This window comes from Musca autumnalis, unplaced genomic scaffold (genome assembly GCF_047663935.1).
Source record: "Musca autumnalis isolate F117 unplaced genomic scaffold, ASM4766393v1 scaffold_2, whole genome shotgun sequence".
In the NCBI taxonomy this organism is placed as follows: domain Eukaryota; kingdom Metazoa; phylum Arthropoda; class Insecta; order Diptera; family Muscidae; genus Musca; species Musca autumnalis.
In genome coordinates, this window is record NW_027411755.1 from 150,878,894 (window position 1) to 150,905,062 (window position 26,169).

General features: G+C 33.8%; 1 protein-coding gene and 1 long non-coding RNA gene across 3 annotated transcripts; both read right to left on the reverse strand.

The window, feature by feature from the left end:
• Positions 1-492: 492 nt before the first annotated feature.
• On the reverse strand, positions 493-9,035 carry LOC141394734 (uncharacterized). 2 transcript variants are annotated; one of them, XR_012410481.1, is made up of 3 exons: positions 7,198-9,035; positions 6,494-6,953; positions 493-2,474 (listed from the first exon to the last, which is right to left on the reverse strand). It is a non-coding gene; the product is annotated as an uncharacterized lncRNA (long non-coding RNA). The 2 variants fall into 2 exon arrangements; XR_012410480.1 differs by lacking the exon at positions 7,198-9,035 and having other exon boundaries at positions 6,494-7,177.
• Positions 9,036-12,427: 3,392 nt separating this feature from the next.
• On the reverse strand, positions 12,428-25,927 carry Fs(2)Ket (Importin subunit beta Fs(2)Ket). The gene is made up of 7 exons (XM_073969551.1): positions 25,410-25,927; positions 25,203-25,325; positions 23,262-23,503; positions 22,160-23,188; positions 21,133-22,059; positions 20,497-20,988; positions 12,428-13,190 (listed from the first exon to the last, which is right to left on the reverse strand). Exons 2-6 carry the CDS (start codon positions 25,261-25,263, stop codon positions 20,587-20,589), a joined length of 2,661 nt encoding a protein of 886 aa, XP_073825652.1. The 5' UTR covers positions 25,264-25,325; positions 25,410-25,927; the 3' UTR covers positions 12,428-13,190; positions 20,497-20,586.
• Positions 25,928-26,169: the final 242 nt, after the last annotated feature.

Here is a 26,169-nt window from a genome sequence, read left to right on the forward strand (position 1 = left end):
TGGCCACAGAATAACTAGTTATTCTAGTGGTCCTAAAATAACTACAAACTGAGTGCGACATGCCCTTGTAAAAATAATGGGGAAGAAAGAGGGTTTGAGAGTAGTTACGGCTGCCAAAAATCCCTTACGAAACCCATGATTTTGGGAGGACTTTTTTTGCTGGGAACAAACGCAATACACAAATTTTTAATTAAAGTTTTGTTTTTTAATATTGCGTTTTCAATTGTTCTGATGCGGGTACCTGTATGATTGTGTCATGAATTTTATTAAGCATTCCATATTGAGTGGTTGACTGACCATATGGAAAGCTTGAGCTGGTCTAAGGCGCTGTTGCTGTTGTTGTTCTTGTAACAGATTGTCTTAGTCCTTCGAAAGCTTAAGATACCGGTCGAATGTGCAGTTATATCAACAACTAAGCTTGCTTTCTGCACCACCGTTACTAAAATATTTGCTATTTATACATTTTAAAATAAAACACATGGACATTCGTCGTTTGTTTGCGTCGAAAGAAAAAAATGATTCTTTATTTTTTCACACACATAAAATTTTGTTTTGAACGTACAAACTATCAGTCATACAAATTACAATAAATATGTTATTTCATTGAATTGAATCTTAGGTTTTTAATAGAAATTACAATTAGAAGAAAAATGAAATTAAGTTCCTTTAAAAAAAGTTAAATGATAAATACTTTGTAAGAGTTTTGGTTTAAAAAAATTAACTGTTATTAAATGGATAACATTTATATAAGAGTTTTGTGTAGACCGGAGAAGATAAGATATACAATTTAAAATGTCAATTCAACTATTGTTTGGGTTCAAAATATTTACGTTTAAGGAACCTATTTAAAGAGAAATAACTTTTGGATGATGGGAAGAGGCACACTCTCTAGAGCACAATAAAACACACACAAATTTGTCATACATACAAAGAATCTTACTTAGTTGTACGTCGTACATAACTATGAAATGAAGGAGTTGAGGAGGATAAACAACAAACACGCATCCGCACTCATTCAACACATACATTACACACTACATACATACTATATATCACAAAATATAAATTAAAATTAATAACACGCACAATATTCTTTTTAACATTCGAATATATGTTTGTTTTGTTCTTGTTGTTTTTCGTCTAGTTTCCTAAAAATCTCTTAAACAAATTTTGAAACAGTCATTATTGAAATTAGTATAGAATATTCTCCACTTTTTTTGTAATAATTATATAAAACCGTGTTATGTATATTGAGTTAATTCATACTCCATTTTAAACATTTTGAAATCCATTGTTAAAAAAGTAACCCAATAATAAGGAATATATTCTCATGGCGATAACAAACTTTGTAGGTCTAATCTTTCCTTAACTTTCTTGGGTGTAATAATTCTGTTTCAAACTTTGTTTGCCGCTATGCTATTGCTTTTTCGTTCACTCTCAAAATTCTGTCCTTAAAATTATTGTTTTTTACCTATTTTTTATTTTATTTTCGTTGCTATGGTTTTTTTTGAAAAGTTTCAGTCCATTGAGTCGTGCTGTTGTTGTTGCTTGTTGAGTATATAAAAAGTCACGTATTTCTATTGTTAATGTTAAGCACTTTTGTAGATGATTTTACTTGTTTTTTTTTCTTCTTTTTTTTGGTCCGTATAAATGGTTCTGTAAGTCTTTAATGTTCAATTGTTTTGTGTCATAAGTTATTTGTTGTTAATTATTTCGAATGTTATTTTGGGGGGTTTTTGTCTTATATATTAGTTATCAGTCATACATGACACATTCATACATTTCAATATTACACTAAGATTTCATACATACAAAATACTATTACTAGAGTTTACACATCATACAAATTGGATACATTTTTCATTACATTTTTATTATCAACACCTTCAACATTATTGAAATTATCATCATCGTCACATTTATCATATTCTACCATTTGTTTATTAAATACATACTAAATTCTATCATTTACATTGCTTTTCTTTAATTCAATACACGAAAATGGAATGATGAGCACCCGCACACATATTAATGTTTATCATTCTAATACATATTACACTCTACGCACAAAATGGAAAGGATTTTACATAGTTGAATCATTGGATGGTCCATACATTCATTAGAAGTAATAACGAAAATGAAATAATAAATTATTAAAATATCATTAGCATCCACACAATCTCAGATAAGATTTTGTCATGTTTCCGTAGGTTGTTGTCTTCAGTGTTATGTTTAGAGGATATATTGCTAGAAATATATACCATTTAATCGGATGTATTTTTCTTTTTTTGGTTTGAGATTTGTGTTCTGTTTACAATGTAAATGAAACCAATTATCAAAAGCTTGGTTTGTCCAGCATTCACACTTTTTTTACATAACATCATTGTCAATATATCACCACGACCATCAACATCATTCATTTAGAACCAGTCACACATTTTAGAAAATTTTTAATTTTTTCTAAAAGAAAACACCTGAAAAGGTAAAAGAAAAATGTTAATAAAAGTATATTTCTCGAAAAGTTATATGAATGAAAAATACATAATATAGTTTTAAACGTAATCGAAAATTAGTAAATAATTTATTTAATAACTCTTAGAAAATATTATTTTATAATATTGAGAGTAATTATTTCCAGTTGCGCTGAACAACAAGAAATTAATAAAAATTAATATTAAATAATTCGGCCTAGCAAACAAAATTTCAAATAAAAACCAACTTTAGCCGGGCTGGAAATTGAAGCCAAACTCATAATTTCCGAAGGCTACTCTAAAAAGCGTTTGTCATGAAAGCCATGCAGACTGAAACGAAAAAAAAAAATAGTCTGGAAGCGTGGAAGCTATCTCCCACGAAAATCGGATCGGAAACAGGATCACAAAGAGTATAGTTGGTATAATATTAGAAAGGATCTTCTAACAGAACCTAACCTGCACTTAAACAATAATGTTAAAGGTACTCGAAGAACCCAAAGGATATATACCATTTTCGATATTAAACTAAAGTTGGACAACATATTAGGATATCCAAATTGGTAGCACCGTTCAAGAGATATCGAGTGTACCACTTTATTGAAATTTTCAACTTTTGGGAGGGGGTGTGGCCCAGCCCATCTTCGAACTTAAACTAAGTTTGGATAAAATATTACGAAGGTCAAATTTGAGACCAAAGCGATCCATCACTTCTGAAAACAACATGGTGATATAGTCCTCTTTTACAGCTTTCGAGCTAATTTCTCAGGAAGTATGGAGTTGACCTGAAAAAACTTGCAGCATCGTAATGGGGACAGCGAATACAAGTTTTCACAACAAAAATCAAATAGTAGATTCGAGATCAGCTCTTAAACTGCACTTTTTCGAAATTTTGTGTAGGAGGTATCCGAAGATGTAGACCGATATTGTACACATTCGAACCTGATCTATGTAACTGGTAAAAATATTATGATTTGCAAAGTATGAACCAAAATCGGATAATCTCAAGAGATATCGTTCGAAAGCATTTTACGAAAATTGTTGAGCTTCTGTGGGGAGGTACCCGAAGGAGTGGACCGATTCGAACTTAAACTAGGTTTGGACAAAATATTACGAAGCCAAAATTTAGGTCCCAATCGCCGGATCGGTTCAAGAGTTATCGTGCGCTCCAGTCAGCCAGACAGACGGACATGGGTAAATCATCATCAAATTGTCTGTAAAAAAATTGGACGAAATTTTTTTAGATGTCCATTTAAAAATCTATATTTTTTGAAACTACATGGAAGAGTTTAGGTGCATGGAATGCATGGTAGAACAAACAAGCTTACGTAAATAATGCAACAAATACAACTCAACAACAACCACATAGAAAATTGTTTTTGTTTGTTATGTTAGTGTCACCGGTATATGTAAACAAAACCAGGAAATGTCTATAAATTATTGGAATTAAAAAAACTAATATTTTTAACATTTCATTAAATATTTTGAAAAACATCAATGAAAATTCGTTTCATTTTCAATTTGAATGTTTCCACTAAATGGATAATTTCTCGCAGAAGGTAGAATTCTTGCAAACATTTTTTTGATCGCTGGAAATTCATTGAGAAAGGTGAAGCTGTTTCAGTCTTTTGTTTTTGAAATCAAAAGGCACATGTTTATTATTTTTTTATTTTTTTATTTTTATTTTTATTTTTTTCAAATATAACAAAATACCACACATATAAACAAATGTTGTACCGCCGTCGTTCGGACTTGGATGAGGTTACATGTCCTCGATATGAAGAAGTATTTGTGGGAATTATTTTTTTCGGAATGATATATTTGATTTCTTCCCCAAAAAATATTTTTTCCCAATATACATGGAAATTTGAAACAAATGAAAATAAAATCGTACGGAATTTGACACTAACATTACAGTCCAATTCAGTCAGCTGGGTATTGCTGTTACCTTATATTGTTCTACCATGCATGGAATAAGAAAAAATCCTTGGATTCACCCAAGGTATTTTTTTACTTTCACTCATATACCATCGTTAGCCTAAAGGCTGAGTTTATAATGAGGGAAGGTAGGCTACATGTTTAATATTAATAGTCGGTGATAAATTGGAATACTCGTCGAAATGTCAATACATCGGGTACGCTGCTTAAATAACTTTTAGGAACTTGGTTGTTGTAGGTGGTCACTAGGACCTCTTTTTCTTTATACCATGTACCTCCAGATAAATATATACAGGGTTATCATGAATATTTCCCTCGGAATTTTCCGCACGGAAAATAATTTTAAAGAGTGATATTATTTTAAAATCAATATTTTAAAAAGTTAAAAATTATTAGAATCACTTAATTATGGAATATTCTTGCCGAATCGACAAAAATATTCCCTTTTTGCACATAACTATGGAAATAAAAAATTATGAAATTGAGGAAAGGGAAAAATTCCGCACGGAATTTTTATTCATGATAACCCTGATAGTGTTCTTCAGGATATTTTTCCCACCTCTCGCTTTCACTTATTGAATTTTAATTATTTCATTTATATTTTTTAATTAATTTCTCGTTGGAGTCGAGCTTAATGACTGATGCTTTTTGCAAGTGAAAAAGGAAAGCCGAAGATTCGAACCCACACAACCACCAGGGAGCCTAATTCTCGCATACGTGATCGAGTTATTTCGGTATTTGGATTACGGCATCTGTTGTCGAATACACTTTCGAGTGGAATCTTGCGAGTTTTTTCCCGCCACACATCTGCTGTCGAAATGATTATTTTTGTGGCAGAAACGAACTTTAATGAAACATTTTGCAATAAAACTAATAAAAATCACATACTAAAGACTTTTTCCAGTAAAATGAGTAAAAAAACTAGACAAAAAGGGACTGTTTCTTAAAAATACATTTTCCAATTCCAGAATGCGATTTTTATGCTTTTCCATAGTGGAATTTATTTCGGATCACTATTTTAATTTTTCACAATTTTCATGTTTTCATTTCATTTTACGAGAAACTTGCCGCACAAGATCTTCTTTGTTTGTAATATTTCTTGTTTGCCATATGTTTCACCGTTCGATAACCGTATGTATCGATAACCTTTTTTAAATAACTTCGATCGTATAAGGAAATGCAAAAATTTCGATCGTTCGTAATTTGTCTTCGAACAAAAACTCGCTCGATAATGGATGCGAGAATTAGACCCCAGTATTTGACATGTTCCACCTTTGGTAGAGACTCATCAGACATATCACCTCTCGAGCGGCTTCGCTATCATCTAACTTTTCCTCTTTCAAATGCAATTTGTTTTTACAGCGATGGATATGTGTCCATTCATTGCACGGCTTTCATGACAAACGCTTATCGTTGTCTTTGGAAGTTTGGAGTTTGGATCTGAACACTAACATTTATAATTGATTTTTTTATATTTTGAATATTAAATCGCGAAAATTGCAACCAAGCCCACTGTGCAAAATAAAAAAATATTTTTTTCTATTTGGACTAAAATTAGTCTTATGCCAGACTATGAAAATTTTCAAGTACGTGAAAATGAGTTTATAGACAAGAGGTGTGAAGGGGGTGGAACTCTGTACACAAGGTTCTGTAATCTGAAATTATTCTTTGTGTTTAAATTCGTAACTCTCAAACCAATGCAAAGCAATGAAAATATCAACATTTTCATATGTATGATTTCACAAATGTCTGTAGACGTCAATGAAAATTTAGAAGAAAATGACAAAAAGTTTTCAATGAAAATTTTCATAGTTTGGCATAAGACTTAGTGAAGTTATGAGTATTTTCTTGCATATAATTTTTATAGAATTCGACTTTTTCCAAAAATCTGAAATGTACTGAAATGTTTAACAGCAAAAAATAACGAAAATTAAAAACAACTTTTTTCCAGAGTCCGACTTAACTCATTCATACGTTATTTGTATAAGTAGTCAGATATTTTCAAAATTTTCAAAGTAGAGTTATTAAATAAATTATCAATATAACATATCTAAAAAAATGCATAGAATATTTTATTACAAACTTACATTCACGCTTTTTACTGCTCACAATTGGGGGGGATCATCTTCTGGATTTAAATTTAGCAGCAAATATTTGTTGTTTTTTTTTTTCTTTCGACGATTTCTTTTAATATATATATTTTTTAATTATAATGTAGCTTGTCTAATAGAACTGTAAATAGAAATTTTTTGAGACATCCATACCAAGTGTATATCATATCAGCATCAACATTATAAATCATCATCACACCAGAATTAATCTCACACTAAATAAAAATATGTAATTAATAGAAGAAAAAGTTCTTTCACACACGCACACACATTACATACATACATACACACACACGAACACACTCTCACTCACTACTTAAGATAAAATGAGCTCGCATCACTTTTTTAATTTTGAAATTTTGAGAAAAAACTAGTTTCATGATTTTAAGATTGCGAAATATGTTTTATAAACGACCTCCACCACTGACAATTTGAACTTTTTAAGGGATCGATTATGGATAGCAACTCAACTGTAGTTGCGTTGCCAGAAGAAAAATCATACAATTAAAATAAGTGAAACGATAGCAATTTTCGTCAAATTCATTCAATATCATTGTTTTGAACCTTTAGCTATTAATTTAATTGTAAAAGGTATGAATTTTGATGCGGTAATGGAAATTTCTATTATAAAATTTGTTGTCGGCAACGCAACTGGAGTTGAGTTGCTATCCATAATCGACCCCTAAGTAAAATGTCTAAAGTTATATTTTTAAATTAAATTAAAAAAGTGATGTTGTGTCAAAAAATACATGTGTTTACATGTATTTTTGTTGTTGTTGATGTTATGTTGTATATTTCATTTTTTTATGTGTAAAAGATCTTAAACGGTCATTTTGTTTTAGTAATTTTAATAAATTGAGTTTAATTTTAGTTTTATTTTTCAATTTTTATTATGTATAGTATTTTGTATTGTGTATCTTCTTTTTCATTAAAAGTGTCTTCCATAGTGTTCGTCGTTTTAAGTCGCGTGAGTTCGTACATGTTGATGTTGTTGTATAAGTCTGTACAATGAGTAGAATGTTTAATTATTATATGAACAAAAACAAAAGAAAAATGTTAGTGAATTAAAAACTTAATCAAAGATTTGTAGTCCCACCACAGATAAATCGGTAAAACGAGAATATCATAACGGAAAAGTAATTCCAAGTGAGCAGGTGGTTGAAACCGAAGTTTCTAATGAAAAATGTTTCACATGAACAATTCCCGTTAAACTGGCGGATGATGACACTTTTTCCATCAAAGGACAATTTCACCCATCAAATGTGATTCGGAAACTCTCTAAAGTTGCTGTTAATCTTTTTGTTTTACCAAAAATTAAAAACTTTTACCTCCCTCCAGCAAGGAAAATGTGTTGAGTTGTGCACGATCTTCATTCGTGGTAATTCATAAACTAAAAGATGTCTAAGTTTTGAAATTTTTATATCTGTTGGGCAGAATTCTGATGTTTTACATCTGTAAAGTAAGGGGTGTACTCCAAACCTGCAGAATGTGCATTTTCAAATTGTCTTTAAAGGAAACATAAAACATAAATAGTTCAGTTGCAACATTGGCAATTATACATGCCACTTTATAAAAGATATCCCCTATAGAGAGAGAGTCAGAAATACAAAATATTTAATAATTTGCATAAATCCTTCCATTTCTTTGCATGTTGATGTTTCTGAGTGTAATTGTATGTATTTAGTGTTTTTTTCTCGTTAACGATTGTATTCTTTTATTTAATAATTAATCTAAAATTCTAAATTTGTACGAGGCATTAAGTCGTCAGTTGTTTTCTTGTTATTTTAAGTCATTTTTTCAACGTTGTTTCGTTAGTTTCTTGTAAAAAAGTTTTGTGTATATAGTCTAATAGTACGTCATAATGTATATAGTAATATGTTGTTTGGTTTAGTTTGTTTTCTTGTTGTTGTTTAAATAATAAAAAATATATATTTATATGTGTAAAATAAACAAAAACAATTGCATATTGTGTTTCATTGTTTGTATGTTTGTTTTGTTAAATGTTTACTAAGGTTGTTTTTTATGTAGTTGTTTGGGTTACAACATTTTAACTTTTTTTAATATAAAAATGTTTCTTTTTTAATTTTTCAATTTCTTTTACATTTTTTGCGAATTTCAAATCCGTTTAAAATCCTTTATTGTATTTGTTCTTTTGAGCTAGTTTTTAATGTTTCTGGTTGTTGTTGTATTCTTATAGTCTAAATGTTTTTTGTTTCTCTCATTTAAATTAACTTACAATTAATATCACACAAGCACGCACGCGCGCAATAATAAGTCTTCAATCATAAAATATTTGAAATCAATTGTTTGACACAAACAAGCAAAAACAATCATAAAATAATAATAACAAAATCCACTTGCACTCTCACACACATACATTCATACTTTTAAAAGAATTAAATGAAATAAATTGCAATAATTAATATTTGAAGTTTAAGGACAACACATAAAACAAGACGCAAGAGGAATTTATTTTTTATTGCATTTTATTTTCAAGGAAATATTTTTAGTCAGCTTCTTGAAAATCCCAATATAAAATTCTATAATAAAATAAATTCTATTTTTTTTTTGGGCTTCCATAGATTGAGAGGAAAAAAGATTTCAAATTCACATTCACACTCTAAATAAAATGACAGAGCTTAAGAAATAAAAAATATGAAATTTAAGTTTATTGTCTGTGAAAGACATGTGGAACGATAAGAACAGTTTCGTTCCAGTACTTTTTTAGTAGTAAAACTAACTAAAGAGCGGACTGTTGGAACTGCTGGAGCAGAAAAAGATTTCGATCTTTGTTGATAGATTACCCAATAAATCTCCTGGATGCTTCAGAACGCACCGCTTGTCTTGATCCACATACTGAAGGTGAACTTTAAGGGTTTTCTCCTACTGACGGCTCTAGGAACTATTGAGTGTCCTAATTAGTTGGATTGATATAATGCTAGAAAGCAGAATAATATTGGAGAGAGTTTCGTAAGGAAGTTTGTCACTAAAGGCATCCCACAGAGGGAACTCTTTATCACCTTTGCTATGGCTTTTGGTGGTGAACGAGATACTCAAGGAATTAGATAGGGGTGACACAGGGGGCCATATTTGGTCTAGTGCCCTAGTGAGAAGATTTAAATATAATATTATGTGATTTTTGTCACGACTCGGTAATCCGGACGATTCGATAATAAAAGTAGTTAAATTTGTGTGTACGTCAACATGTCAGTGGCTGATGGCGATGGTCTTGTATCTGTTCTGTACCCCAGCGACATATTTTCCATGTATTCACTTATATCCCGATGTGACATTTCATTGTTGCATTTCTGTTCTAATTTCATATCGGAATCATTCTCCTATTCTTCCATTATTACACATATTTTGCCCATATTTCTATTTCGGCTTCCCTTTCTCTCCACAATTTTCTCCACATCGAGAGGCGATCGGACAGGAGATGTCGAATTAAAAATCTGGGAGTTTGTATAACAGAGCTGGACCGCCTTGAATTTTCAGCTAAGACAATGCTATTTATTTTCAAAAATATGTCGTAGATGGAATAAGACACGGGAGCTGGTGTTGGTGTGTATTGTGAAGAAGTGAACATTAGGCGCCCGTCAATGAACACAAACAAATGATACGATTCCCGTACCATTCACACAAATCAAAAAACTTTTCATTTTTTCTGAACCATTTCGTTCTCAAAGTTTTCGCAGTATTGACAGCCGTAGAACTATTAGTGGGAATGACAGACTTTGCAGATAGGTAGCCAGAAGATGAGATGGTATCACTCTCTTAATGTTTCCTCCAATAGACCCTGCATACCTGTTAACTTATTGCTGGAGCCTTAAGTGGCTATGGGGCGGGTCATCCTAGATTAAGATGAGAACAATGGACCGCTGGTCTCCGAAGCGAAGAAACACATTCTACTTTTCATGAAAAAATCCGAAATGAAACTCGAAATAGAAAGAATCACGGGACACTGCGGAATCAGATATATGTCTTGCAAATGGGATAGAGATAAAATTGCTGACTACGGTAAGCTATTCGAAAATGAAGAAGAAACAGGGACAATCAAGCACTTATTGGGGGTTATTCCGAATGAAAACTCCCCGTGAGTTTTGTCTGCCTGCCATTTTAACTTAACGGAGAGTGGGTAAAATCACGCAGTTTTCTTTCATGCTCATGAACAAATAATGATGAGCATACGATACAATCTCTGATACAGGGTGATTATGAATATAAACTCCCCGTGAATTTTGTCTTTTTGCCGTTTCAACTTAAAGGAAGAAGTGAGAAAACTCACGGGGAGTTGATATTCATAATTGGGCTGATAGCCTCCTGCCAAACCCAGCCAAAGAGGGCTGGAACGAAAAATTCTCCGCGAGTTTTGTTTTTCCGCCGTTGAACTTAAGGTGGAAAGTGAAAAAACTCACGGGAAAATTTCACTCAGAATAACCCCCCAAATATTCTTTCATCTTGCCAAGGGTCTGAGAAGGGTGCAACGAAAGGAAATTATCCCACCTCAATACGCGACAAATACTTCCTCTCCTTTATACTTATATTCTTTATAATTCTTGAATATCTCCTCTGTGTCCAACAAAAATTTTTGTATAACTTCCTTTTCAGTACTCTATAGGATGAACACAATGTACCATAAGGTTTCCGAAGAAGGAACTGTCAATTACGATAGTTACGGGTCCTTTAATCAAACCTTCCGACAATTAATGAAGTTATAAGCAAATGTTCAGTTGATAATTGTCGGCATTAAAAATAGTACACACTGATAGTTTACATGACAACTCATCAATCTCTGGCAAAAAAATCATCCTAAGTTTAACTTTTTGTTAGGTAAAAATCAAAACCTACTTGGTCGAACAAAAAAGTTAATATTTCCACCCCGATTTTCATTTTTAGATTCTACCACAACCCCTACAGAAAAAGTACAAAATAATTTCTCTTCTAAGCTCTGTCTGTCTATTGAAAAATCACATTTGCCCTAAATACACATTCACACAAATTATTAGACACACATAAAAATATGCACTCAAGTTAAAAGAAAAACTCTTATATCACAATCATACTCTTATAATTAATAAATTCACGCAATATTTATCACATACACACAGGCATACTTAGAAATTTCATACTTACACACATGCACAGCATATATTTCATACATTTGTTTTTAATGTTTGTAAATTCACATCATGCAATTCACTTTTATTTCACTCGAAATTCATTCACACAATGTGAAAAATCATGTTGCTTACATACTAACTGTTGTTATTATTTTTTTTTTCTTTTTCATATTTTGAAAATTGTTATTTTGAATAATTTTTCCTAAAGATTTTAAGCTAAATTTTCCATTAAATTATGTGTTGTTTTTCAAGATAATCAAGTTGTTTGAAAGAAAATAAAAGGAAAACTTTTTAATTAAATTTTTATATACAGTTTGTCAAGTTTTAGTTTATACACATCTTACATTTTTTTTAATTTAATTTGAAAGATATGTTAATTTTCTGGCTGATATAATGAAAAAACCAGAAAATATGAATAAGAATCCTTAAAATGGGACACAACCTTTTAAAGAAATGAAATTTTGTGTTATGTTTAGCACTTGTTCCATAAATTTTTCATAATTAAATTGAAAAGTTGTGAAACTGAGGTCAAAACCCCCTAGAAATCGCAGAAATTTGTTTCAGTGTGTATAAACCTTTTCACTTGACATTCTGTGGCATAATTAATCATTGTCTCAAGTGTTTCCAAATTGTTTTTCAACACTCCAAAAATTAAAAAAAAAAACTATAAAAATTCTGCATGTTTTATAAGAGACCAATGATTTTTTTAAATAACTGAGTACCTATTTTTCTATTCACTGTTATGTTATTAAAATTTTGAAAAGAAAAAAAAAATTAAATTGTAAGATTATTTTCGTATCAAAACTAATTGTATTTTTTTAAAAGAATAAGAACTAAAAATTATTATTGTAGTGTTATGGAAACAAGAAGAGGTGTAGGGGGGAGGAAATGCCTATTTTAACTAAATGAAACTAAAAACAAAAGTAATGTTATAAGAAAATTAAATAATAATGTTGTATAGTATACAGTGTTATTTTCTCGATATATTGTTGAAGTATTTAATGTTTTGTTTATGTAATTTTATATATAAGCCAATATTATAGAAAATGCTCGACAGTGATAGTAAAAAAAGTTGGGAAGAAAATCAACGAAAAAATACTTAAATACATTAATGAGTACAATCATTTTGTAAGAAATACCTTTTCAAGAGATTTTTTATAAATAAATAGTTTGTGGAAAAATAACAAAAACAAAATTTAAATACTAAAATGCTAAAGGAGGGGAGAAAGCAACAAGGCTTCAAAGTGAATATGTTGTTGTTGACTTAGTCAAATAAGAAGGTCCTCAAAAAAATTACAAGTTACTAGGATTATGAGCTTTTCAGTTTTCTCTTACAGTGGAAATTTCAAAAATTAATCGATTTGTTTTTAATACATATACATACACAAAAGAAAACAATGCACCTTTGAATGATGATATCTGGCGTTGGTAGTAATTCTCGGCACATCAAAATAATTTTAACAAAGCCATTTTGAACACGGTCGATTCGTTGATTTATCTTAATTGCAAAAAATAATTTAAATTTAAGTGTGAAGGGGCGGGAGCGGATTTTGCTGTAAAGAAAATAAAAATGTTGTTATTATCCCATTGCTGATTAGTCGATTGGGACATGAACCGGATTATATACGTCTGAAACTAATGTATAATGGAGTAAAATGACAATCACCGTGCGACACGAACAATTTTCAAAAAAAAATCACGAACAAACCCTTTTCTGACATCGCAGTATGATAGAAGACCAAAATAAGAAGACACATGTCCCGGGATGATTTTGTCAGGCTCATATCTTCTAAACCGCTAACAAATTTTAATTTGCTCTCGGAGACAAAGTTGTAGCTTTTGTTTTAATGAACTAATTCTGAACACATAAAATCCACCAAACGTCATATTCAGGTCAAATTCCTTTATAATTTTGAAGCAAACAACCAACTACAAAAATGTTCCTTAGATCTCAATAAACCAGGTTCTTACAGGTTAAAATAGCAACGCAAATTCGATTTTTATGCAATGCAATAATTTATAATTATTATATAAAGCCAATATTCTCCTCTTTAATATGAGACCAACACCAGCATCGTGCGATGAGTACAAGTATTTAAATTATTTTTAAATGTTGTTCTTTGAAATTTGAATGTCCTTAAAAAGGTCAACAGGATGGGAAAACGAAAAATCTTAAATGCCATTTTACTCCATTTCGTCTATAGTTTCAGACGTATATAATACGGTTCATGTGCAATGATTTTTTTTTTTTTTTTTTTTTTTTTTTGAAAATTGCCGGACGATGTTTTTCTATAGATTTAGAGAAATTATCAACGTCGTCAGTATAATAACCCACATAAATTGCTTTTAATCTTTGTTTATTTTCAACTTCAAAATTATCCAATTTTTTAGAACTTTATTTTGAAGAAAATAAATTTATCTTTACAACCCGTAAACCAATTGTAAAACAAATTTTATTGAAATCTTAACTCCAGCTTCACAGAAAAAATTATGTTTTCTTCTATCAAAATCGATCAGTAGTGGGATTCTGTAACTCATTTTTGCTGTTATCGATAATTGTCGGTAAAATTAAAATGCTTATAATTTCGATAATTACCAAAATTTTTCGGTAAGTTTACGATGAATAAAAAGTAGTCGCTAGCCTCTACCGACACAAACAGCGATGCCAACTTTTCTTTATGTTTTTAGTCATAATTTTGCGATTTAATTTTACCGATTTTTGTAGGTAACAGCAAAAATGAGTTACAGAATCCCACTACAGATGACCAACAATAAATAGATATACATATCGTCGGTGTCATGCTTAAGTGTCCTAAACGCCATTTTCCGGTTTTGAGATAATCGCATTTTAATGTTTTCGTCACAGCAGGTTGGATCTGACTGAAGAATATGTTTATATTTTTGACTAGATTTATTAGTAATAGTGTATAGAACATCATTGAGAAAAGATAGAGGAATATCTGGTGGAATATATGTACATGTTATAGAGAATTTTTTAAAAACAGAATTTTTGTCTATTTGTTCCATATCGTCACCTGAAATGCCCAAAGACGTAACCCTCAAAGGATTACGTTGGGGGTTACGTCTTTGGGCATTTCTGGTGACGATATCCACATTTATGACAAAAATCCAAAATTTTGTAGATCACATGGAACAAAGTGACAAAAAATATTCAAACCTTTGCCTCAATAAATTCAAATCTTCTATATCGAAAATTAAGGTTCGAATTTTTGGAACGCCTTTTTAAACTTGTAAGCTTGCTTGTAAGTTATTAAAATGTTAATTTCATACCTGAAAAGAACATGAGCTTTCAGGCCGAGAAGTGGATATCTCTAAAGATAAAAGCCGATGGGACAACGCCGACCACAAACTCAAAAAAGCATACGCGAAAACCCTAGAAACCAACTATATCTCAAAAAGTCAAAAATGGTGTATGGGACACTAAAGCATGCGTCGGTGCCATGCCAGTAAATTGTGGCGAAAGTCTAGGATTTTTTGTAAGGAATAAATAAACTTATATTAAAAATAAATTGGTTGGGCTCTTCAACTAACATGGATTCTATGTGGAATTTTATAAAAACAAATAAAATATTAAAAGTCGTTACATAACCTCAACTCATGGGAAGAGAAAACATAATACCAATAGCATATTTTTTCCTAATTGTTTCACATTAATAACTCCTCTGTTTTGTATGTAAACAAAAAATACAAGGGGAACCACTTCAAAGAATTCTCCAACCCTTCCGATGAATGGAGAGCACTATATCTCTCGCCCGAATTTTAGTACCTACGTACAATTGTGGAAAGAGAACGTTGAGGAGCGGACGAAGAGAGAATTAATCGCAATCTATTACTGCAAGAGTTCGATTGGAAAGAGCTCGGAGGTTCAGATAACGATTATACACTAGGTGCATAACACAGTGGTAAGGACCATCCTATCCTATGGGTCTCTTGTCTGGTGGCACTCATTACGCACAAAACCGACATCCAGAAATTTAGACAGGTTGTAAGGTGCAGCCTCAACTCCACAAGCAGCTCCGGACATAAATACATGTATCCTAAGAGAATTAGGAGAAGTACTTAAACATATCAACTGCTTTCACTATTATTGAAAGCAGGCCTCAGCATTGAATTGACATCGGAAGTTAAAAGGTGGGTCGATGTCATAAGGAAAAAAACATTGATTAAAACACTCTTGAACCATAGGAAGATAAAATCTTCCTTTTGGCGAGCTATCGATGAAGAGAAAGACAAGGGAATATAAAGGTCCCATACGATGGGCGATGTTGCGACAAACGACATCAGAAATTCCAAACCATCGCAAATTTTCCCAATATTTTCAAAAGAGTGTCTCCCTCCAGCCTCTTTTCTGAATTTAAACTACTCGTGAGTTTTGTCTTTCTGATTTCAACTTAAAGGAGAGATAAAACTCACGGGGAATTTACGTTCAGATTAAGGCGGTTATATCTTCAGTGGACCATTTACATAAGGAGACTAATGGGCCGATTCCGTACAGCGAGGCGAGTCGTGTCGCGTTGCCAGTTGCAATTTTTTCCATTACGTATGGCAAAAGTCGCACGACGACGTCAAATCGATAACAAGTTATTTTTATTTTTTTTATTTTATTTTTATTCGTTAGTAAAAATGTACGGCGACAGCTAATTTGTTGTCGCCGGAAAATGAACATTTCGGCGACAAAATTTGACGACGTCAGGCGATATTGCCATACGGAATCGAAAAATTGCACTTGGCAACGCGACACGACTCGCCTCGCTGTACGGAATCGACCCACAAATTAGCTGTCGCCGTTCATTTTTACTAACGAATAAAAATAAAATAAAAAAAAAATAATGGGCCGATTCCGTACAGCGAGGCGAGTCATGTCGCGTCGTCTATCGTCTCTGTGATAAAATTTAATGGGCCGATTCCGTACAGCGAGGCGAGTCATGTCGCGTCGTCTATCGTCTCTGTGACAAAATTTAAAAAATGTACTACGTACAGCGATAGAAAATAATCGTCGATAACAAGTTATTTTTATTTTATTTTTATTCGTTAGTAAAAATGTACGGCGACAGCTAATTTGTTGTCGCCGGAAAATGAACATTTCGGCGACAAAATTTGACGACGTCAGGCGATATTGCCATACGGAATCGAAAAATTGCATTTGGCGACGCGACACGACTCGCCTCGCTGTACGGAATCGGCCCATAAAAATAACTTGTTATCGACGATTATTTTCTATCGCTGTACGTAGTACATTTTTTAATGGGCCGATTCCGTACAGCGAGGCGAGTCATGTCGCGTCGTCTATCGTCTCTGTGACAAAATTTAAAAAATGCACTACGTACAGCGATAGAAAATAATCGTCGATAACAAGTTATTTTTATTTTTTTTTTTTATTTTATTTTTATTCGTTAGTAAAAATGTACGGCGACAGCTAATTTGTTGTCGCCGGAAAATGAACATTTCGGCGACAAAATTTGACGACGTCAGGCGATATTGCCATACGGAATCGAAAAATTGCATTTAGCAACGCGACACGACTCGCCTCGCTGTACGGAATCGGCCCATAAATTTTGTCGCAGAGACGATAGACGACGCGACATGACATGAGTCGTGTCGCGTTGCCAGTTGCAATTTTTTCCATTACGTATGGCAAAAGTCGCACGACGACGTCAAATTTTGTCGCCGTAATGTTCATTTTCCGGCGACAACAATGGGCCGATTCCGTACAGCGAGGCGAGTCATGTCGCGTCGTCTATCGTCTCTGCGACAAAATTTAAAAAATGCACTACGTACAGCGATAGAAAATAATCGTCGATAACAAGTTATTTTTATTTTTTTTATGGGCCGATTCCGTACAGCGAGGCGAGTCGTGTCGCGTTGTCAAATGCAATTTTTCGATTCCGTATGGCAATATCGCCTGACGTCGTCAAATTTTGTCGCCGAAATGTTCATTTTCCGGCGACAACAAATTAGCTGTCGCCGTACATTTTTACTAACGAATAAAAATAAAATAAAAATAACTTGTTATCGACGATTATTTTCTATCGCTGTACGTAGTGAATTTTTTAAATTTTGTCACAGAGACGATAGACGACGCGACATGACTCGCCTCGCTGTACGGAATCGGCCCATTATTTTATTTTTATTCGTTAGTAAAAATGTACGGCGACAGCTAATTTGTTGTCGCCGGAAAATTAACATTTCGGCGACAAAATTTGACGACGTCAGGCGATATTGCCATACGGAATCGAAAAATTGCACTTGGCAACGCGACACGACTCGCCTCGCTGTACGGAATCGACCCACAAATTAGCTGTCGCCGTTCATTTTTACTAACGAATAAAAATAAAATAAAAAAAATAAAAATAACTTGTTATCGACGATTATTTTCTATCGCTGTACGTAGTACATTTTTTAAATTTTGTCGCAGAGACGATAGACGACGCGACATGACTCGCCTCGCTGTACGGAATCGGCCCATAAAAGTTTGTCTTTGTGTTGGCATAACAGGATGTTGTTGTCGATGCAATATCTGCTTAGATGCTATAGGCAAAACAATCTAAATAACCATATAGTGGATGGGTACCTCCGCCCAGGCATGTCATGAAGATCATGGCCTAGACTCTAGAGAGAGAGAGAGAGAGGTACAAACATAAAAACGGGAAGTTCTTGATCAACAGTCTTATCAGACATGTTTGGGGAATATTCATACTGATGCAGTCGCCGAGGCTACAATGAATACATTACTATTATATGAACACCGCCGTGCTCGGAGATCACCCACCATCCGTGGCAGAGGAAGAACAACGACTACCTAGAAAAGCGAAAATTTTTGTGACTGAGATGCGGTTTGTGTAGCCGCCTCAATTCATCACAGGTGCTAATTCATAGCACTTGCTTTGCTGATAAGGAAACCGGTTCGAACACATGTTTTGTCTGCTAATGTTAGTGACACTCAGTGGAGGAAACTCCAAACCTGATGTCTTCTTATGTGAAAACCCTTCTCGATCGTCGGCACAATAAAATAAAACGGGCCACACGATATGCTAACACCTATTCAAATGCCCAACTAAAAGCCCACTTTTCTGACCGTCATGAATCCCGCCGTTGTGGTATTCGCCCGAGGGTTTCCTAACTACATTCGCCTAAGTTTACCACATACGGGATACTCGTCGCATATCAACGATTGTTAGACAATATTTTTTTTTTTTTTTTGCTAAATATGTTGGGTCTCACACTTAAAACAGCACTTAGAGCAAAAAAGGGACGATGTGGAAGAGACTGAAACAGTCGAACACCTTCTCTGCCGGTGTCCTAGTCCGATAAACAGAAGACAGGCTGTCTGGTATCCATGAGATTACGGCTGACTTCCTTCCGAAACGTCAATTGCTTTATAAATGTCTTAAGCATTCTATTCCATATCGCAGTGAAACAGAATTAATGGGAAATATTATACTCCAAAACGTCACTGATGCGCATTTGAAACGCAGAATACAAACAAAATAAGCATCAGGTACACAACTGATGTGTTAGGTAGATTTTGCAACGATGTGCATTTTACAATGCATAAACAATAACTGAAACAACACAGTTTTATAGCGTTTTGAAAGTTAGTCTGCATCTCTGTCTTATTTCTCTTCCATATACTGACAATACAATGACATCTTAAAACTGTAAGCCAGCTACACACACTTGCGTGTCGCGAGATTAAGCTGACACACTGACTTCTTCCACAATGCAGTTGCGCTCAACGTCTTTCTCAACGTTGACCTTTGTAAATTACAGACAATTTAACAAGACTATTGTAGCTGCCAAACGTACATGATTATTAGGTTCCTGCTAGGGCATGCGGTGAATAAAACCTGTTAATATTTGATTGGATTCATTTTCTAAAATACCATTTTCTATGTGCGAAGCGAATATTCAACCATTAAACAAACAACGAGTCTTAACTAAATGATGTCCTGTCATGAAATTTTTGTGATAAACGTATTCCTTCTTGTCCATTTCTAAAACACCTTAAAATGTCTCTTTAAGGGCCTGTTTATGTATGTCGATAAGAAAACGAATGAAGAAAAACTACCAAATTTGAGTGTGTATTTCAAATTTGTTTTTTGTTTTGAAGTAAAAGCAAATGAAATAATAGCGGTATTCACTTATTGTTGTAGATTTACAACTCTTGTTAATGTACTATATGTACCAAGGTTTTTTACAACGAAGTGTGAATGTCTTTCTTGTGAATATCGTAAACAAATCAAAGCATCTTAACGTCGTCGAAAGTCTATCTTTTAGTTACAGTTTTATTACACTTTTTCATAAAAAATTGTTTTTTTTTTCTTGGCCTACATTCTTTTATTCTTATTTTTCCCATTATTCTACCAAAAAAAAAAAAAAAAAAAAAAAAAAAAAAAACTGCGACATAAAATAAAACTGACAACAAAGTGGCGCACAACAATCAGCTGTTCTAACCCTTGTAAAACTACAATGGAATGTTTACAATACTTTTAGGTCGAGTAAATTAACAACCCTGTGGTAAATTAAACTTTCATGTATTTTGTTGTTGTGATGTTGTAAACACTTGTAGATCTACAATATTAACAAGATGTACAAGATCTACAATGCCACTTTACCAACATGAGTGAATACCGCTAATATTTCAAAAACTAAAGTTTGGGTGTCTTTCATGCGCACACATTTTCGTTTCGAAATATATAAACTGGGGATAAATCTTATAATTATATCATAATTATCTTATAATTTGTGTAAATAGCAGCAATTAATACTTAAAAGTAAAGGTTATTAAAAAAAATTGCAAATTATTGTAAATCATTAAAAATTAAAATTACAACTTACCATTTTCTGAAAGTTTATTGTTGAATTTCATATATTTTTGGTGATCTTACTTTGAAGTGAGACTCCTTAAAATATGAATTTCACTTCAATTTACTGAGCTATGGGTTGTTGATCGCGTAACTTTTTGATTTCTTTTGATGCCCAATTACACAGAGATTTGGTGCGACTGGATTTTGATCGTTTGCCTTCGGCTAAGAATTGTTGAATGGTGGCATTATCGACCAAAGCTAATAGGCGGGGACCAAATGCGGAACACAAATCACCAATAAAACCAGCAGCGCTGGCAATCATGGAATCGGGATTGTCACCTTCGGCAGCAATGCGTTTGATGAACATAAGAATGTGCCCAAGATGTGGTTCCAAATGGAAGACATCTGGATGTGGAGTTTTCTCAACACCCTTAAGACCTTGGATAATACCGGTGTATGCTTCCAAGACACTTTCACGCAATTCATTCAAATATTCAACCATATCGTAGCTATTGGGATCGACCTGTAAGAAAGGAAATTTATTTTATTTCGCAATCGTGATCTTGGTAATTTTTTAACATTTTACAATGAATAAATAAAAATAAAGCAATATAAACTCTATCATAACTGGAGTTTTACATAGAAAAGAAAATTTCTTATTTCTTACCTCTAATTGTGATGCAGCTCTCAACATCTCCAAGACCACATTTAAATATTTAACAAATTCACCACCAATACTAAGAGCCATATCGCCAAATGCTGACAATATCTGTGGTTTAACACTACGATGTAATGTGGGCTCAGACAAATTGGCCAATAGGAGATTCATTATTTCATCGCAGTAGGGAATAATGAGTTGTTTGAGAGCACGGCATATGTCTCCAGTTAGGCCTACTGCTGCACAACAAACTTGATATTCCTGGTGATTTTTCAAACCCATATACAAGAATGGCTTGAAGGCATCCATGTACTTAACGAATTTCAATCCCAACAACTCAACCAATGTAGAAACGGCCAAGAAGGCATCCTCTTGGACACCACCTGATTTGCCGGAACTTGAGCTGAACATGGTTAGTAGAGCTGTCATAATAGCATCCGAAATTTGGGGTGCATCATCTTCGCGTACTTTACGCAATACACTCTGTAGTGTGGCACAGAGTAGAGATTGCAAATCATTGAATTGATGACGATCATTGTGGCTGGAAATGTGAGTTTCCATTTGCAAAACTTGATTAAGTCGTTCCAAAATTACAATTGTTGTACGTTGAACAATCAAATAACAATCCAATGGCGAGTTCTTAATCATATCCATAAGTGCCTCATAGGCAGCAGCGCGCAAATTTCCTTGATTGGCATCTTGACGATCAGTGGTTTCCAAAAGTTGGGTAATAATGTATTCAAAGTATGGTGATAGACAATACGTTTCAGGGGTTTCATTTTCGCCGCCTTCAGCAGCTTCATAAGCGGCATCTGATAAACCAATGAATGCCCAGCAAACATTGGCTGCTACACGTGGTTCAGCCTTCAAACTTTGTATGAAACACTCCAATAAAGGCTGCAAGTAGGTTTTGTTGATGGCAGCTTCTGGAATAATCTGCAAAACAACAATTTTAGTAATTCGATATTGAAAATTTTTAAAATATGTATGTATGTACATATGTATATAGAAAAGTTCAAAAATATTTTCTACTTACATCACAAATGCGACCAAATGTCCAGGCTGTGGTATCGCGAACATTAACGCTTTGATCGTACATTAAACGAATGAGTGTTGGCATAGCCTGCTCTACCAACGATTTCAATGTATTCGCCTCAATACCACTCAGTATAGAACCAAATGCCATGACAGCAGCATCACGGAAACGCCAATCTGCCGATTCAATATTGTCTTTGATGAAGGGAAATACATGAGGCACAATCTCATCTTCGCAACAAGTAGCCAAGAGCATGAGACATACCGAAGCCGCCTTGGCTGGACTCCATGTATCCTCATCTTCACATTCATCTTGTTTCGTAAGCTTCTCAACAAGTACGGGAACCAAAAACTTGAGAGCACCTCTTGCATAATGCTTGGAAACACGTGTTGGAGCACGACCAGCATCATTGGCCTCCTGATTTTCAATGGCTAAATCGATTTCTTCATCACTAACATTAGACCAAAATTCAACACCTTGTAAAGCGATTTGATCATTTTCTGATTTCATTGCTTCCAGTGTTATGGGGAACAATGCTTGGGCCATATAGGGTTCCATATACTGATAATACAACGACATTATCTTAACCAAACACTGTAAGGCAGCTACACACACTTGAGTGTCGGGAGATTGAGTTGCAACACATACTACTTCCATGATGTAGTTACGCTCAACGTCCTTCTCAAAGTTGGCCTTTGTGAATTCCAGGGAATTTAACAAAGCTGTTGTAGCTGCCAAACGTACATGATTGCTAGGTTCCTGCTTGCGCATGCCGTGAATAATAGCTGTTAATATTTGATTGGATTGATTCTCCAAAACACCATAACGAATATCTTGACAAATGTAGCCAATGGCTTCCAGAGCAGCTTCACGATCCATTTCACTGGAACCAGCATTGACAACTTTATTTACCAACGTTTGTATGAGCATACCCCAACGATTGATGGGCAATTCGGCTACAGCAACGTAGGCAACACACTGAGCAGCACAAGATGGTCGGGTGTTTTCCGTACCCAAGGCATCTAAGATCTATGTGGTAGATGGAAACAGAAAGTACATTTATATCGAGAACTAACTACATAATAAAAACAGTTCTACTTACATTTTTCTTGATGTACTCCTTTGTTGCTTCGGGAAATTGATGCCATCTCTGTTGATATTGTAAATTAATCGTCTCATCCTTACTGGTCAAATGATTTTTCAATTGCAGACCAGCTGCCATACGAGCCACAGGGCTATTGGTAACAGTGACCAGTATATCGGAGAGTGCCTTAAGGAATTCGGGAAGATTACTTTCGGCCGCCTGTTCCAAGAAGTTTTTCGCCGATAACAATTCATTTTTGTCTGAAATATAATACAGAGATTTTGAGTACGTGGACACGGTGTTATGATTGGGGACATATATAGGTGTATAGTGCATGGTATGATTATTTCGATGACATAGAAAGTGGAAAAACTTACTGTCCGAAGATAGCGAGGATAAGATGATGTACCTAGTCCATTATCGGACACGATTACAATTAAAGACTAAACATCATGCATGTATTGTGTTAAACAACAAATGCCTCAACCAAACGAAAGCACAGGATGTTGCCTGTAGTCCAAGTGTGTTCTGTTCGTCTCCCTATGGTCAGAGTAGGCCATGCCCGTTGCCGACCTAGTCATATCAGAATCCAAACGTTTCTTCCCATGGGCTCGAAGCACAAAACTAACAATTGCGAACAGTGAAAACTCCCTCTTAGACGCAGCAGAGTCACACTGGCTCAACTTAGATATGCCTATTTTGATAGCCTACCAAGCTTAAATTATCCTGGACATGTGGCCCAAACGCAGGCAGGGACCAGATAATATAGTGCAGTTGCACACACATGTACATTCTGTAGAAGTGGCATCTTTCCTTCAAAACCCAACATTCAAAATAATCCTCACATATGCGGCCACTGGAGCAACCGACACTATGCTAGGAGATATTTGACAAATTTCGTTCATCCTGAGTAAGGACATAGAGATGAAGAAGGGGAGTATTCTAATTGGAATGATTTAATTATGAGAATTATGAAACCATTCCTTTGGTGTGTCATCTTAGTTATCCGAACATTTTGAATACCACTAGGATTTAAGCAAAGGTTCGTTTCTCTAAAATAGTATAAACCCTAATTACGTCACAAGCTAATAATAAAAACTTAGCAATGTCACATCTAACTTTAAGAATGCTTTATCATTTCACAATGGTTAAACATTGACCCTCGACACATCCCTTTTTATTTAAATGCACGCCAAACGTCCGTTATATTTGAAAAACGAAATGCAGCCGCAAAATACAACCATGCGTGTACTCAACAAAATCCCTTCACATAAGAACAAGAAATACAACAAACACACACATAGTGCTGTTTTACATTTAAGCGACTTGTCTTACGATTTTTTGTCTCCTCTTTGCTCATCTTCGTAAATTTCACACACAGGGTTGCATTTTTTTGTAACATGGTACCAAGTGTACATTTTGTTAAAAATACTTAACGTAAAAAGAAGGTATTTTATAAAAATATGTTATACAAATTTTAAAATGCTTATAACAATTAATCATTTTATGCTTTAAATGATTTTTTATGCACAAAATTCATTGCAAAACTAAATTTTGTTTCAATTTCTCTTACTATGTTTTGCAACTCTGCCTAACAAGAATAACCACCACAAAGAGGAGACAAAAAATCGTAAGACAAGTCGCTTAAATGTAAAACAGCACATAAACACCAACAAACTCAATACAAAAAGCTGCCTTAAATAATTTTAATTCCAATTCTGTTTCTTCCCCCATTTTCGTTGTGTGCAAAAAAGAAGTGCGATACGCGCGCACTCACACACAGCTACTTTAAATATTTATGGAAGAGGGGCATTAGTAACGAATACAGTCGGGGGAAACAATAAGAAATGTTGCTGCCTGCACCTATACAAATAAACGGCCTCTTTAATAATTATGTGTATACAAGCGCCATAAAATTGCTAGAAAAATGCATTTTTATTTTCATTAGTCAATTCTTACCTGGTGAAACAGTCTTTTCCAAGATCTGTATCAGCTGCATGGTAATTTGTGGATTCATCATGATAGCACTTTGTTTTTGCACTGGATTCCAAACGTTGATTATTCGTAGGGCAAGGCAAACGTCTGTGTGACATGGAAGAAATTAAGATAAATTTTTCTTAACCTTCACAAAGCAATTTAACAATGTATTTTCTTTCGATTGCTTACCTTCCTGGTTGAAGTTTCAATCCTTAATTTTTGCAAAACTTTAATTTCGCTTTAAATGCACAAGAGGTTCGTCTGGATTGGTATTGATTCGTTCGTTGCCTGTCAATGATTGATTTCTGTCTTTTTTTTTGCTTCCACTGACTCGCTGTTTGCTTCTTTTCTTTGTTGCTTATTCGTATTTCTTATTGTGTTGCTATGATCTGTGTGTGTTTTTTTTATATGTAATTGGGATGTCTCACAATTATTTTTTGCTTCGTTTTATTTCACTGCCACCTTTCAATAAACGTTTGTGCAATTCTCAATTGTTCAATACTTCCAAAAGAAAAAAGCACAAATACTCAACATTAATTTGCACGTTTAATTCGAATTAAAATTACTTTTACTTTGTTCTCTTTTTGTCTAGATTTTCACAAAGAAAGCGCGTGGCCCGGCTGGAAATTTGCGAAAAACGAATGACTAAATTCGATGGTAACGACAAGAGTACCAAGTCATTCAGTTTTATCGCCGTTTTTAAAAACGAAGCTTTTTAAGTGCTTGGGTCACACATCAGTTTTATATCACCCCCACCAAAAACAGCTGATTTGGATTTGTGCTGTCAAAATCAAACTGTATAGAAACAGGTAGATGCATCGCAAAAAAAAAACAAAACAAAAAACCGCTTATTGTACACTTAAGGGCCAAATACATACGGTCCATTGTGCGACGCGTTGCGCCTTAAAAACAAAAATCTCTTGAAACATGTGTAAGTGATGCTAAGTTG